The sequence below is a fragment of the Haliotis cracherodii genome, unplaced genomic scaffold (assembly GCF_022045235.1).
Source record: "Haliotis cracherodii isolate W230 unplaced genomic scaffold, xgHalCrac1.p SCAF_5, whole genome shotgun sequence".
Taxonomy (NCBI): domain Eukaryota; kingdom Metazoa; phylum Mollusca; class Gastropoda; order Lepetellida; family Haliotidae; genus Haliotis; species Haliotis cracherodii.
Window position 1 is genome coordinate 54,206,361 of NW_027266308.1, and position 17,079 is coordinate 54,223,439.

Genomic DNA, 17,079 nt, shown 5'->3' on the forward strand with positions numbered 1-17,079 from the left:
TCCCCTAGTGTCCAGGATCTGATGTTGTATATGAATGTACACACTGTGAAGGTCTGTCAGCTAGGGAGAACATGGGGGCCCTGTGGTCTGTGAAGAGTTGTGTCCCCTAGTGTCCAGGATCTGATGTTGTATATGAATGTACACATTGTGAAGGCCTGTCAGCTAGGGAGAACATGGGGGCCCTGTGGTCTGTGAAGAGTTGTGTCCCCTAGTGTCCAGGATCTGATGTTGTGTATGAATGTACACAGTGTGAAGGCCTGTCAGCTAGGGAGAACATGGGGGCCCTGTGGTCTGTGAAGAGTTGTGTCCCCTAGTGTCCAGAATCTGATGGTCAAGCATCAATCAAAGATTAAGAGCATTCGTTTTGTCATCTAAATCATGTACATAGCCTTCTTTATAATGTTGTTAGTGATGAAATGCAATATTTACCTGAAAATATTGAATTGGAATTTCACTCATGTGAAAAAGCAGTTCTTTCAGTCTGCTTCAGTAACACAATGATTTTCAGACTAAGATCATCAAGATCAGTAAGAAAATACACAAAAAAGAGAACATTTGTTTTTGCTTTAATATCTAATGCATGGCCTGACATAGTTGATATTCTACAAAAAATTACTCTTGATAAGGTCAATATGCGAAAACAAGGTCCCGAGGACCTGACCCACAAGGACCGAAATTCACTTTAATGTTTATGAAGTCTTTAAACCGTCCTCTGTTTCATTACAGTAACTTAACTGTAAACCATGAAACGTGTGTACCAGACACCATCTTGTTTTCTAGCAGACGGGTCAATATTCATCACATTACAGGTCAATACTGATCATTAAACGAATCAGTATTCAAGGTCAGTGTCAGTTACATGATTTCAGGGTCTACATTGAAATGTATTGTTTCGTCACGTGGTACGGAATAACCAATGGAATTACAAGATTCTTAATAGAGGTATGACATTATCACTTGTGGCCATGCATCTCACCAAAGTATCAACTTTGACAGGTCACAAATGAGATAAACAACTTCTGTCAATCTTTATATTCCTAATCTATCGACTATCTATGGAAAAGTAGCTACATATCAACACAATTTCTCCAACAGGTTGAGATCACTGACCTGCCTAGGGCTTGTATGTCATAAAGTGCTTTGTGCGTGCTTGGCCACGACCACCATGTCATGCCTTGCGTCATCAGCCATTAACTGTAACATCATGACCGTGAGATTTGATACGTTACATTACATTGATGCCTGTGAAAGGTACATGAAACTGAAATATTCCACAAACAACATACCTTTTTTCAAATGGGGTATTTTGTGCTTGTTATCGAACTGATATCACTTTTCATTTAAGTTGCTATGACGGCGTTGGCATATTCTGAAATTTCCTGTATATTATGGTGTATTGTCTGACCAGACTTATAAACCTCCAGTGACGCTATGTTATTGTTCTCTGGTGGGGTTAAACGTCATAAACAAGGATGTTGCAATACATTCTACCATGAATTTGGAATTTACTCGATTCTGATTGGTCAATCAGAGGCTATTAAATCACAATAAACCCCCTCTGATTGAAACAGCTGGTTTGAGGGCCGCATCACCGCGGAAGCTAATATTCATAGAATAGTACTATTTTCAGTCATTGTCGGTAGGCATATTTGAATAACTATATCTACAATTACCGGTTACAAAATGCACAGATGCGGTTACTACAATATTCAAAGGATATGTGACAATACATTTCGTGCAGAAAAACACGACAGAAATCAACAAAGGGAATGTATTTACGTTTTGGAGACAACAGAGAGCTTGAAATTTTGGCGCTTTTCTATATACGACTGTGACGTCATATCTTTAGCGTCACAATGAGCGATATGACGTCATAATGGTGACATGTGATGTAGAGCGAAAGCCTTGCAAAGCTTGCTTTGTTTTCTTTAGGGATGCCCACCTCATGTTAGCTTACCAAGTTGCCGTGCTTATATGCTTTCAATTCCTGTCATATGTTCGAGTGAAGTAAATACGGTGTAAATAAACTGCTTGAGTATATACAGCACCATATTTTGTTCGGTGATTCTGTAATGCAGATCGATAACCCACTCAAAACACTGAACTCAACCCTTGCCGCTTCACTCTGTATATTTGCTAACGCCAAAGAGTTCGCATTTTATTTAGTCATGGTAGAATGGAGATAAACATACTGTGTTTTCAATGTAGAGCTAGGTTACCTGTAGATTTAACCCCGCTAAATTTAACATTTGAAACCTCACGCTGCGCGTTCGGTTCCAAATTCAATTTAGCGGGGTTAAATCTACAGGTAACCTAGCTCTACATTGAAAACACAGTATGTTTATCTCCTAACTGTATCCCAGGTATTTTATTAATACAACTTCCATTAGATTGTAACATATGAATGTTCTCGCGAGAAATTTATTTTGCATTTGAACACAATGTAATGAAATGTAACATCAAATAAAAAATGTTTTCTTTATATTCCCCAGGGTTGAACACGTAACCTTCGTTTTTGTAGCCCAGTGAGTGTACCACTAGGCTACAGAGGTGTGGATAAATCACGATGCTTTTAAAATGTCTTTTTAAAGTAATGTACGCTAGCAAAAGATATTTTACGCCCGTTTCCTAAGGTTCATAGAAAATTTGTTGGAAACATAAAAATGTTGATAAATGTTGTTTTAATTTTTGAGGGGGTGTTAAATTAGATAAAACAATTCCCGCATGATATTTAAAACCCTTATCCCACAGATGCGGGTTTTAATATCATACAAACCATCAGACTTGCTTTATCCTACACATAAAGGCCTACTGTCCAACTTGTCCCTTGAAATCACTAACCGGATGACATCCTTAGAAAGATTGACCCCTCAATAAACAATATTGAGCATATATATTAACTGCATGTGTTGACAATGTATTAATTCAAGCTACACTTGCAGTGGTGTATATATTTTTCAGTTGTTCATGCTGATGATTTTCATCTGATACAACAGCAAGAAAATGTTGTATACAACAATAAAGACTTATTGTGTATCATTGTGTTCCCGTCTTCTCTACAGGACGATGCAGCAATGGTGGCACAGAAGGCAGCAGGGGAACTGGGTGGGACTGTCAGGCTCATATCAAAGAGAGGCCAGACAGGAAGTCAGGGGTCACATGACCAGGCACGGCAGACGCACAATAACATAGGCGTGTTACAGGTACAGATTTTGGTGAAAGTAGTCAAAGTCCTCTGAGTGGCTATAGTTTGATAAGAACAATATTTGTGAATACACAATGCCTTTTAGAAAGTGGTCAAATGTAACAAATGTTATGTTTAGGATTACACTTAAATACTAGTACCTTTTTGGGTTGAGTCCCATCCAGGATTCAATACAACACTCTTAGTGAGGCATCTGATCGCCAGCACACAAAGTTAGCGATCTAACCCACTCAGCCATTGTGTTCATAGCTTTCAGTCATGGGAGCCATTCAAATTCACACTTGTCAGAGGGGTACACAAAGTATGTGATCTAGACTACCAGATATGGGACTTCCATTATTGTGGAAGCCTCGGTGGCTGAGTGAGTTAGATCCCTGTACTAGAATTTTTACGTTTCTAAGAAAGTCTTATCCCAAATATAACATTTCTTAATATCCTATTTGTTACAACCATATTTGGTTAAATTACTCTCTTCCACACAGGCTGTCACAACAGAAGGGGTTCCGCTGTGTTTAAATTGTCAGCAGCCATATGACAACCCCCTCCTGGACAAGTCAACTATCACAGATGAGAAGAATGCTTGGAATACTCGTTTCTGCTCCTCAAAATGCATGGACCAGTACTGGGTAAGTTGGATTACTAGGTGGACATGTCAGTACGTGAGTGTATATGTCTGTTACCTGTAAATCTGTCTGCACGTCTGCTGGCAGGTGCATCTGTCTGTCAATATATCTGTCTGTATGCCTGTTCTGTGTTTCAGATGCAGACACACAGCAGCTACTGCCGGGACAAAGTGTACGAAGTGGAACATGGCATCTGTCAGATCTGCAAATATGATGCTCATTCCTTCTACAACCAAGTCAAGTAAGGCACAACAAAGTTGGTCAAGACTAAACTTACAACATAAACACTGGAAGTGCAACATTGTCCATATAATTGTTGTATCTCTACAAGTGAGCTGTCTCTCCTGTTGCAGGAACACCCAGGACATGCAGAAGCGAGCCAAGCTGCTGGCGGAGGGCAAGTATTCAACTCTCAAGGCCAAGCAAAAGGAAAGCATGGTGCGCAGACCAGTGGAGGGACAGGTCAGTTGGTCATCATGGTTACCTTGACGTACATTCAGTTTCAGATATATCCACTGATTTCTAGTACAGATTTGAACTCAATTTGTGGGTCAATTCACAGAAAACCAAGTGAGCTTTTGTCATGGTTGCTTGGCCAGCGGTGGCAGCATCATTGTCTGTAAAAACATCATTCCTCAGAAACAACCGCCTCCATGGTCTAGAGGTAGACCGTCCGCCTGGAGAGCAGAAAGTCCGGGGTTTGATCCCCGGCCTCGTCATACCAAAAGACATTAAAAGATGGTACTTGTTGTTACCCTGTCTGGTGCTCGGCATTAAGTGGGTTAAAGCAAGGACTGGTCGGCTCGGAGTCAGTGTACTGTGTCTGAGTGAGGTACTCATGTTAAACTGCGGCATGGTATCTCAGTGAGATAGCACTATAAATCGGCATCAGTCCGGACTAGTACCAGCAGCTACACACACACATGCATGCACGTCGCTATATAAGTGCAATAATCTTGGAAGCGACATTAAATCCAATTTCACCTCACCTCACCTCAGAAACTACTGGAGAGTGATGCTGAAACTTCACATGCTTGTCCCCACCAATGACAACGCCTGCATTTGTTTAAGGGGTTATTACTGTTACAAATGTAATTAAATTTGTTGTATGTGTTGTTGGTATTAGGGCTTAACATATACTCAACAACAAAAGTTCCTGTGACACCAATATTTTAGTGTGTTTTTCAAACAAGTAAAGTTTGGTTTTCAATATTGTAGTACATGTATGGAATCAAGTCACAAAAACGCAACTGCTACAGAAAAGCATGCATTCCATGCAAAAGTTGACTTTTATGCAAGCCCCATACATTTCGCTACCCAAGAATGGGTATAAAAACATGTGCGTTAATGGGATTCCATATGCATTGTTTAGCATCGTGCTGACAACAACCATTCAGACAAACAACAAAATTACGCAATTATTCAACATTACGAAATGCCACACCTGTCCAAAAATGAGCGTCTGTGAGCCAATGGTATGCTTGGAGCAGGATCGAGTCAATGTGATGTTGCAAGACAATTTAATGTCCACAGAAACACCATTTGGTATTTATGGCAACGTGGGCATCAGACAAATGCAGTCAGAGACCCACCTCGGAGTGGCAGGCCACACGTAACCAATAATTGACAAGACAACTGGATTCGAACAACACACCTACGAAATCTATTCCAGCCAGCAACAGTGACTGCAAGAAGCATCCCTGGCCTTCGATGAATATCTTCACAAACCGTACGTCGTCACCTCAGATGTGCAGGGATTGTCGCCAGAAGACCTGCCTGACGTCCCATTTTGACAGGAAACCACCGTCAAGCCCATCTACAGTGGTGCAGACAGCGTCTACTCTGGACGGCCATACAGTGGGGACAAATTCTATTCACTGACATGTCTCGTTTTCACCTCAGCCACAGCGATGGACGGATTCGCGTCTAATGACGTCAAGGGGAACGTTACGTCAATCATTGTGTCATGGAAGAAGATCGGTTCGGGGGCGGCACCGTTATGGTATGGGGTGGGATTACAGCAAGACAGAGGACCCTTTAGATAGTGGTAGAGGGAAATCTCAATGGACAGCGCTACCGCGACGAGATCATCGGCCCTGCTGTTCTACCGTGTTTGTGTCGTCATGGCCCAGGCATTACCTTTTAACATGACAACGCCCGGCCTCATATTTCTCGACTTGTTCAGGATTCTCTTCAACAAAACAATGTGAATGTCATCCCCTGGTTGGCTCGCTCCCCTGATCTCTCACCAATCGAACACATGTGGGATGAGATGGATTGGCGCCTTCGACGTCAACTGTAAAATATTAGGTTTTGTTTGATAAATTCTGATGGTAAACAGAAGTCATTCATGTAATGTCATCAGTGGTTCGGAAAATGTTGCTACGTAACGCACGTGCAATGCGTGCTTGGGCTTGGCTACCCATTGTCACTTGTCGTCTGATGAATAAACGAAGTGGGAAGTTGGCAGGTTGTCTCTTGGCTATTGAAAGAACACTACAATTTTGGCGACGAGGATTGCTTGCTGAGAAGGATTTGAACTTAAAGAAATCAATGGAAATATCTTTGCGTATGGAAGCTGCGAATAAGGAGACCAATGAGTTTAGTCATAAAGTGAATGTACTGACAAGAACCAGAAGTATTCAGATAAGCAAGCTGGACCGATGTCTCGGGATAACTGTGAATGTTGGCGTTGTGTCATATCTGTCAGAAGCAACGACACATTAGCAGAAGGTGCCATGAGAAGCCACAGGAGAAGAAGGCCTATAAACCAGAAAAACTTAAGAAAAAAACATCCAAAGTCAGGTATATAGATACAGGAGTGGAACATGATTTACCTGATTGCAGTGATGAGGATACAGACCCTTATGAGGACACATTGAGTAATACTTTATTCACTGTAAAATCTATTGCAGGTGATAAGCCCATCTACATTCCTATGTGTGTTGAAGGGACAAACATTTCTCTGGAGTTGGATACTGGAGCTGGAGTAACTTTGATTCCGGAGGAGCAGTACAAGAGAGATTTTAGGCATATTCCACTGAAAACCACCAACCTGCCTTACTTGGAGACTTATACTGCAGAAAAGTTACCTGTTTGGGGAAAAATACAGGTGGATGTTGACTATAATGAACAGTCTATCACTTTACCTGTATATGTGGTGACAGGAAGTGGACCGGCGCTCCTAGGCAGAAACTGGCTATCTCAGATACAGCTTGACTGGTATTCCATTGGCAGAGTCAATACCATGCGAGTTGACAATTCCCAGAAGGACTTGGAACAGTTGTTATCAAAGTATTCAGCCCTATTTGATGGCAGTTAGGGAATTGTGAAGAGTGTTTAGCTTCATCTGTCTGTAAAACCAAAGTTCTATAAACCAAGAACTGTTCCATATGCATTGCAGGATAAGGTAGCTGAGGAATTGGATAGACTAGAGAAGATTGGGGTCATTGAGAAAGTGGAATATTCTGAATGGACTGCTCCAATTGTATCGATACTCAAACCTTCAGGCGCTGTGAGGATATGTGGGGATTATAAGCTGACAGTGAACAGAGACTTGGAGGTGTCTCAGTATCCTTTGCCTGTGCCAGAAGATTTGCTCAACCAACTGAATGGTGGGACGAAATTCACCAAATTAGACCTATCACAAGCCTATCAACAAGTGTTACTTGATGAGGAATCTAAGAAATATGTGACTGTGAACACCCATAAGGGCCTTTATCGTTCTACACGATTACCCTTTGGGGTCGCTTCAGCCCCTGCTTTATTAAGTGTCATGGACCAGGTATTACAGGGTCTTCCAGCAACTGGCGATTTCATAGATGACCTGTATGTCACTGGTACAGATGACAGTAAACACCTGAAGCACATTGATAATGTGTTGGATTCTTATGGCATCAAACTAAAGTCGAAGTGTACTTTCCTTCAACCATCTATGGAGTATCTTGGTTTCAAGGTGGACAGTCAAGGTATTCATCCGACGGAATCCAAGATTGAAGCAATCGCGAAATGCACCGCGACCAGCAAATCTGACAGAACTACAATCCTTTTTGGGGGGTGTGAACTATCACTGGAAGTTTATACCAGATATGTCCTCAGTGTGTGCACCATTAAATAAACTTCTGCAGAAAGAAACAAAGTTTCAATGGGACAGCTCGTGTGAAAAAATCTTTCAGAAACTATGTCAGCATTTGACTACATCTGATGTACTAGTGCATTATGACCCAAAGCAGCCTCTGATCTTGGCGGCAGATGCATCTCAGCATGGTTTAGGTGATCATTTCTCATGATACAAATTCTGGGGAACGACCTATAGCATTTGCTTCACGAACGCTAACAGCTGCTGCGAAAAACTACTCTCAGATTGAGAAAGAGGCTTTGGCTATCATTTTTGGAATCCAGAAATTCCATAAGTACTTGTATGGGAGACATTTCACCCTGTATACGGACCACAAGCCACTAACAAGTATTATTGGGCCTAAAACAGGAACTCCTGTACTTGCTGCATCAAGACTGCAGAGGTGGGCCATCCAACTATCAGCTTACACTTACGAGATCAAGTATTAATCCACGAAACAAAATGCTAATGCAGATTGCCTTTCCAGATTACCATTAGCAGATACGGATGGTCAGAAATCCAGTTCACACACACTTTGGACACTAGAAGCTACTTCAGTGCCCATGGCTCAGCTAGATAAACTGCCTGTTACATCCAGAGACATATCAGCTGCTACTGTACGAGACAAAGTGCTATCTCAGTAGGTGATATTTGGCCGTCAGTAGGTGATATTTCTCCTCAATTCCTTCCATATTATAGAAGGAAGGACGAGTTGACATGTGAAGAGGGCTGCTTACTTTGGGGAGTGAGAGTAGTAGTACCCACTCAGTACCGAGTTGAGATTTTGGATAATCTTCATGACTCTCATCCGGGGATTGTTCGCATGAAATCTCGAGGAAGGATTCATGTGTGATGGCCAAAAGTGCTGGAATCATGATAACAGTACTTGAAAAGTGGTGGCATGTAAATAAATTTGGTCTAGATATGACATAATCGCAACTGAAAATTATTATCAATTGAGTTTCAAAGCCTAGTTTATTTCCTGTCACTTACAACATGTAATGGAAGACTGTCTTCTGTCTATGTATGAATTACCTGGATTGTATTACTGAATAAAGTTTATTTGTCACATTATCGTGAGCAGTACTTGACCATTCTCCCTGAAAACGAAAGTAGGTCATGAATGTTGCATCGACACGTGTGATAGAAGCAGGGCAGAAAGTTTCGAATTGTATTTAAATCAAGGGGAAGTGTGTTTTTAATCACACTTGGGTTTCAGAGTACCAATAGTACACAAAACAAAACGCACTGTGTATGATGGGGTAAAGTGAGCTGAAATCTCACATACGAAACATCATCCCAAGAAAAACTGTCAATCATTGTTGGGAGTAAATGTGCTAGATTTGGGTATCGTAAACATGAAGAGAGTTCAGAATCAAATGCCAGCAATGTTGTACCCGAAACAGTAGCGATCACAGAAGGAAATGAACAGATAATTCTCCAACCCTAAAGTTTGACCTTGACGGCATCCATGTCGACTGCTTCCAGCATGCTGTTTGGCATTCAGGATGTACTTTTGGAAGCGAAAAAGTGGTTCTTAAAAAGAAATGTTCTCCCATGAAGAATGCTTTAAAGTGCTCTGAATGAACCCTGTGGTTTTACTTTGACCATGACATAACTATCTTTGGAAAGAACATGATGAATTGGGATACTCTATAGAGTTGTCTTGTCAAAATGTGTTAAAGTACTCACGGAAATGAAAAAAACCTGTTTTTTCGACCTCAGATCTTAAATAAATGCAGTTAATATACAAAATATGTAAATATTCAAACAACTAAATTAGTACTAATTAGGCCGTGGCACAAATACAGTGTATCAAATGTTTTTATGCCTTTTTACACGTAAAAGTGTGTAAAAATGTGAATAAAACAGACTATTGTGAAACAGGGCATAACCAGGTGTAAGTAGATCAAGGTGACCTATGACACCTTGACGACAAGTGAGAACAGGTGCACAATGTCTATAGTCTGTTTCTGCTATGTCAATTTGGACTTAGTTTAATTTTTTAATGTTGAAAGTGCCGACAAATTACCTCCTATAAAGTACATTTTGTATTGTTCACTGAGATCAAACTAGCAAATCCAGACTAGTACTTTTCGAGTTGTTTTGTTATTTCGTATTTACAGCTACGTAACACTTTGTGTCGATTTTTAAATTGAGAAAAACAGGTTTTTTTCATTTCCGTGAGTACTTTAGTTCTCACATTGCTCATGTCTGTAGGGTTGTCTACCTTTGCTAACTCTCCAAATTACAGTGCCAGAGGTGAGAACAGACGTGGCTTAACGTTAGATGGAAACTGTTCTTATACCCCGGACCTTTTAGGTTGGGGGTATATAGTTATACCAAGGTTCCGTACGTCCGTCTGTCCATCCGTCCGTCCGAAAACTTTGTCCGTCCAAAACTATTTAGTGGATTCATCTCAAACTTAGTACATATAATCTGTGTCATATGGAGGGGTGCAGTCAAAAGAAAAAAATGTTTTTCATAAATTTTCCATTTTTTTATTAATTTTTCAAACCCCAACATCCATCTGAAAATTTTGTCCGCTCGATTTCTCTTAAACTATTCAGTGGATTCATCTCAAACTTAGAACACATAATCTGTGTCATATGGAGGGGTGCAGTCAAAAGAAGAAAATTGTTTTATTAATTTTCCATTTTATTATGAATTTTTCAAACCCTCGCCCTATCCTAGCTATTTAATTTGAAACTACTGACACACTAGGCAGGTCGGGGGTATTAGTGAGCCATGCTCACTTTTGTCCTTGTTTGTTCTTAGAAATACTTTCATGACCTGTTTACAATTTTGTTTCAGTTTTGGCACGTGGACCACATCACCCCTGTGTGGGAGGGTGGCGGCATGTGCGACATTGACAACATGCGGACACTGTGTGTGATGTGTCACCAAAAGGTCACTGCAGGTCAGGCCAGGAAGAGGGCAGTGGTCAGACGTCTACAGGGAGCTAGGGCAGGGGGAGATATCACAGCCTTCTTCCAGAAGTCATGACACAACCAACTGGCTGTCATTGTGATTATTGTGTCTGGAGGTAGTGGTCAGACGTCTACAGGGAGCTAGGGCAGGGGGAGATATCACAGCCTTCTTCCAGAAGTCATGACACAACCAACTGGCTGTCATTGTGATTATTGTGTCTGGAGGTAGTGGTCAGACGTCTAGAGGGAGCTAGGGCAGGGGGAGATATCACAGCCTTCTTCCAGAAGTCATGACACAACCAACTGGCTGTCATTGTGATTATTGTGTCTGGAGGTAGTGGTCAGACGTCTACAGGGAGCTAGGGCAGGGGGAGATATCACAGCCTTCTTTCAGAAGTCATGACACAACCAACTGGCTGTCATTGTGATTATTGTGTCTGGAGTTAGTGGTCAGACATCTACAGGGAGCTAGGGCAGGGGGAGATATCACAGCCTTCTTCCAGAAGTCATGACACAACCAACTGGCTGTCATTGTGTTTATTGTGTCTGGAGGTAGTGGTCAGACGTCTACAGGGAGCTAGGGCAGGGGGAGATATCACAGCCGTCTTCCAGAAGTCATGACACAGCCAACTGGCTGTAATTGTGATTATTGAGTCTGGAGGAAGTGGTCAGACGTCTACAGGAAACCGGGGCTGATGTCACAGCCGTCTTCCAGAAGTCATGACACAACCAACTGGCTGTCATTGTGTTTATCGTGTCTGGAGGTAGTGGTCAGAGTGCTGAGATACGATGTATCAGAGTTCTCTCTGAAATCATGACTGTCGACATCTGAATGTTATATGTGCTGAGACATCTCAGTATTTGTGATATAAAACAAAATAAAAAACATAATAAACTGACTTTAATGTTATTTTTTATGATATATGCTTATGTAATAGATAGATGAATAGAGACAGTAAGTTATTGGGATATATAAGATAGAACAATGAAGAAAAAAGTGTGGTTTATTTCACAATAATACATTGTTCTATCATGACGTAATTTCTGGAAGTTGAACATGCGCTCAAAACTTGATGACATCGTATATTGGACGACATTATTTTTGAGAGGGGAGCGCTTAGTGAGTTGTTCCCCATAGATGTAGCTGGGCAACGCAGATAAGTGTGATGGCTGAACGATCGCATCCAAAAGCTGGAGAGATATGACCATTGTCAATGAGAGAATAGGTACAGGTAATCGATGTGAGAATATGCGGGAAATACCCACCTGTGCATAAAAAGGTCGGATTCTATTGACGGAGTCATCATTATTAAAATACGGGTAAATATTTTAAAGCTTGTACATTTCATCTTTAAAGAGGCTGTACATAATGTTGATATCTCATATAAGAAATGGTGGTTGTTGTTTATTGTACAATAAAACCCTGTAGGGATAATATACCACTTGGGGCTGCGGTTTATTTCTTAATTAAAGGTACAGTTGCCAGATCCTGCTGTTCTCACAACCATCATCAGTCCTCCATATGTCGTAGAGAACTGAAAACACATCTATTCACATGTGAAGAGACTACTACAAGAACATGCTGACATGAGGCAGTTCCATAGGTAGAGATACTGTTCTGGGCGCCGTTGTACAATCGATTGTTTTGTTTGTTTGTTTGTTGTTTAACACCGCACTCAGCAATATTCCAGCTATATGACAGCAGTCTGTAAATAATCGAGTCTGGACCGACAATCCAGTGATTGACATCATGAGCATCCATGCAATTGGGATACGACGACATGCATCAACCAAGTCAGCGAGTCTGACCACCCGATCCCGTTAGTCGCCTCTTACGACAATAGATCATAGCGCTAAGGCGATCGTAACTCCCATACCTTAACACAGACTTAAGACAGTCGTAGTGCTAAGGCTGTTTTGTACAACATCACCCTGGGCCACAGTAGAACCATCAGCATGACTTTTACATTTCTGTAAATGCTTTTCATGTGAGCAGCCTAGCTGGAAGTAGTAGGAGCAGCAGTAGCAGCAGCAGGAACAGTAGCAGCAGCAGTAGCAACAGCAGCAGGAGCAACAGTAGCAGGAGCAGCAGCAACTGTTAGTCCCATGCAGACCTTTCAGGGAAAGAATTGTCTTTAATCTAATAATTATTTTAACATCCACATCTAAGTGGTGGTGTATTCATGTAACAAGATCCGTGTTGACACTAATCAAGATGCCCATCATTACTGATAGCGTCAGCAGGTTAAGGGAGATAACTGCTATCAGTTAGGTCACAATGAATTCCAACCCAAACTCGTGGATAACATATCTATCATGCACAATTCATCTATCGTGACCAGTAGCCTTGAATGAAGCACAAGTGATAGCATTCAGCTGGCAAGGTCAGTCACACTGTCCCCTGTAGAGATCTGTAGCTGGTCATAAGATGTGACTAGGTTGGGTCAGGTGGTCAGTGATGTACTGCCTTGCTGGGATCATGTTTGCGGTCACTGGGTTGCCTGGTCTTGACATCACCACGCTGCTGGATGTAGCACGTATATTCTGCCTGCAGTGTAACACTTTCACTCATTCAGTCCCACTGTCCTCATCAGCGTTCTACTTGTGTTCGGATTCATCAGTAGTGACTTGCTACACAGTGAGGGATCTCATGTCTTCCTAACAACTTTCTTAATCATTTCTTTACTAGCAGCTTCAATTTTTGGGGATGTGCTGGTATTTTGGTTTGAGATCAGAATAAATATGTTTACTTGGAAGACAATTATTTATTTCCAACATAAACAGGTGCTCAGTTATGTATTTTTCTAAATATATGATAAAAAAACAACTGTATTCTTGGGAAACTTGACTGCAAGAAAAGGGTATTTTATTTTTAGGTCATTTTTTTCTTTCAATAAAAAACAGACTTGATTAGTTTTTGGGACCACTCCCCCGGGAAATTAAATGGTTGCTTCTGAACTCGTGTGTGCAGGGTTTATGTTGTTTGACTGAATATACCACAAGTGCAATTACGTGAGTAGGGATTTCTTTCAACAAAACCCCAGTTCAGTTATATCAGTGTGTGAGCTTAATGTGGTAAACATGTAAATGACTGACTCTTGAAACCCACAAGCATGGACAGAGTGAGAACATACCAAAGTACATGAGGCCTGTGTCCATCAATGGCATTTAGTATGTTATGGTTTTACACCCTTTTTAGTAATATTCCAGCACCATCATGGCAGCAGACACCAGAAATAGGCTGCACTGCTTGTACCCATTTTGAGGAAATGAACATGGCCTTAGGCATGACTAGCGAAAGATTCAACATCTTGGCTGCCAAACTGCCCGTTTACAAAGTAAACAATATAATAGGTTTGAGTTAACTGACATGAGGTGATTGAATAATCAACATCAATTCAACAAATCTTTATGTTTTTGTATATTTTGTATTAAAGTGCAGAGAAACCTATGATTCTTGGTTTAAATCCTGGTTCCTGATCTTGTTTCTGGGTTTGTTGACACCATGCCTGTGCTTGTTAGTCATTTCAGTGGTCGGTCAAACTTCATGATAGGCTGTTCTGACGTGACCCGTAATGGGATGTCCCAAGATCTTTGTTTAGCGGCAGCGAGAACTTAGATCTGATTTTGATGAGGTTGAAGACTTACATAACTTCCAGCTTCCCTCCCACATTAAACTGCCATGCCATGAAATAACTGTAATACTTTTCAATCTGGCATTAAACCCAACTCACTCACTTACTTACTCCCACTTTTAATCAGTAAAGTACAACTAAGAACATAGTGACCAAGGCCCTGCCGGACAGAGCGATTTAGCTCAATGTCAGTCAGTCAATGCTAAAATGTGGGAACAACGATAGTTGTAGCGCTAAGATCACTTTCCAGAACAGGTCTCTTGTAACGATGCCTCCATAGGGCTTATTGTATCGATTCATCAGTCAACAAAACTCACATAGCTCCACACTTCCCTCAACAGCTGATGGTACACTGTCAAAATCCTGCTCCAAACCAGGGCCCCTTTCCACAAAGCGATCATAGCGCTACCACTGTCGTAAGTCTATGTTAAAGTATGGGAGTTACGGTCGTCTTAGCGTTACGATCGCTTTGTGGAACAAGGCCCTGATTATGGTTAAAAAATTGAAACAAATATTGAAAGCATAAATCAGTTTATTTAAATACATGTTCATCATCGTAAAATACAGAACCAGATCTGATCGTAACAAAACAAAGAGAAGCTTTCAAATCTTAAACTTCAAATAAAATATAGCAGAGACTAATTTCACATGGATCATTGTTGGCTACTGATGAGACGACACCTGCACATTTTCCACTTATATGTATATTTGCCAAATTGTTTGTAAAGCTCAAAAATAGTATGTACATTCACCATTATTTCAGCAGAAAGAAGTTTCTAGTTACACATGTAAAACGGAATCGGCTGAAACAAGAGAAACTTTTGGACTGAAACTCAACACTATGTGGTTATGAGAGGGACAGAGCTGTCCTATTGGTATTGAACGATAGTCTCGATGAACTTCTATATACATACACAATACATATTCATATTTCAGACATTTCATCTTAGGTTACTATACTACTCAAAACAAGTTATGGATCACCCATTTTTTCTTATTACTATAGTTTGTCAGACATGAAAGAATCGGATGTTCCTTAACTATTTTTGAGAACTATACATGTCTTAACAGGCCTTACCATCAATAGCTATTGACTCTAGGCCAGTGAACTTAACTAGTTCCACATCAGAGACCGAAACTGGTCGGTAGACATATTATGCTACATGCAAACAACACACTCCAGGTGCAATTAAATTGTTCACCATTATTTTCTGTGCTGAAAATCTGAAATCACTTACTGATGGGCTTGATCATATACTGTAAAGATCTTGAAGCATCTTCAGACAAAGAGTGTGATCCTATCCAAGTTTGGATCTCTTGTTTTAGTTAATAAATCGAAAACACTAATAAAGGATACAACAAAAGTTCTCTATCAGTATCGCTTGATGTTGGGAGACCACCCCACCCCACCCCAGATATTTTTCCAATTTGATTTAGCCAAATTTTGTATGATTTTTATTGCAAATGTTATCAATATTTTAATAGAAAATTCACTTCTAACTTTTTCCTTAAAAACAACTTAAACTGGGTTTTGGTTTTCTCGCAATCTTTCCCCTCAACCATGTCAACTCTCTCTTACACATGTCCTCCCCATCCAACCATCTCCAAAACATCTTAGTGATTACTGATTTTACCGAGGGAAATCACTAGTTTCCTTCAGACAAATAAATTACCTGTTATTTCCAGTTATGACTAAACCCTGTATATCACTATAACGAACTCCAAGGAATCCTCAAAATCAGGTCTTGTCATCCGGAAGTATGTTTTCCATGGCAACAGTACTGTTAAGACCACTGAGGGATTAATGGCAGGTTTGCAACAGTGTAGTTGTTTCACTTATCATGTATATCCAGACTGCAGTCGTCACAGGAATAATTCTTATGTATAAGTATTGACAATTGTTTACAAAATATAGTGTATTCACAACTACCTCAGAAAGACTGAACTTAGGGACCGGTAATTAATTTGGCATGAGAGAATCAGGGAAGGGTCAAGAAAAAAATTATACACATAATATTTGGGGAGGGCCATGAAAAACAAAGAGTAGAAGGACATGGGGAGGGTCATCCAAAAATATGACAACCCTCTGTTCCACACACTCCTGTAATTAATGACCGGTCCCTTGCACTAAAATGTTTCAAACAACCATTACATGAACAAAAGTGATGATAAATCCACAGCTGGTGCTAAAGACAAAGCAAAAGCTGAAAACATCTATATGATAAGTACACCAATCTGGCCACATCTAATGGTTGGAAATGACTCATCACAACAGTAGCTTCATTAAAAAGATGTATTCCCATCAGATCAATGGTATCCAGTACCTGGGATTATCACAAGACATTTCACACAGCACTGTTTCTTCTCACAGCAGCAGGCTTCATCATAGCGGCAGACAAAAACAATTTGACTACGGCAACCGATCCTGAAGTTGTCCAGTGTATTATATTCAATCTGTAGGACTCCAGGTCTCTGTCCCCATCGTTACTGATAGGATGTCCGGTTGTGCTTGCTTCAAGGGATGCTGAGCTTTCATTTTCTGGGATAAGTTTGGTTTTCTCCTGTACCA

At 40.7% G+C, this 17,079-nt stretch overlaps 1 protein-coding gene across 1 annotated transcript in view; it reads left to right on the top strand.

Annotated features, from left to right (window-relative positions):
* The window catches only part of LOC139443941 (DNA annealing helicase and endonuclease ZRANB3-like), a 28,712-nt gene extending 17,622 nt beyond the window's left edge, over window positions 1–11,090 (top strand). The window contains exons 16-20 of the mRNA XM_071224827.1: window positions 3,063–3,203; window positions 3,688–3,831; window positions 3,966–4,069; window positions 4,182–4,290; window positions 10,760–11,090. Coding sequence (XP_071080928.1) covers window positions 3,063–3,203; window positions 3,688–3,831; window positions 3,966–4,069; window positions 4,182–4,290; window positions 10,760–10,951 — 690 coding nt within the window. The 3' untranslated portion in view covers window positions 10,952–11,090. The remainder of the gene's footprint in view (window positions 1–3,062; window positions 3,204–3,687; window positions 3,832–3,965; window positions 4,070–4,181; window positions 4,291–10,759) is intronic.
* Window positions 11,091–17,079: the final 5,989 nt, after the last annotated feature.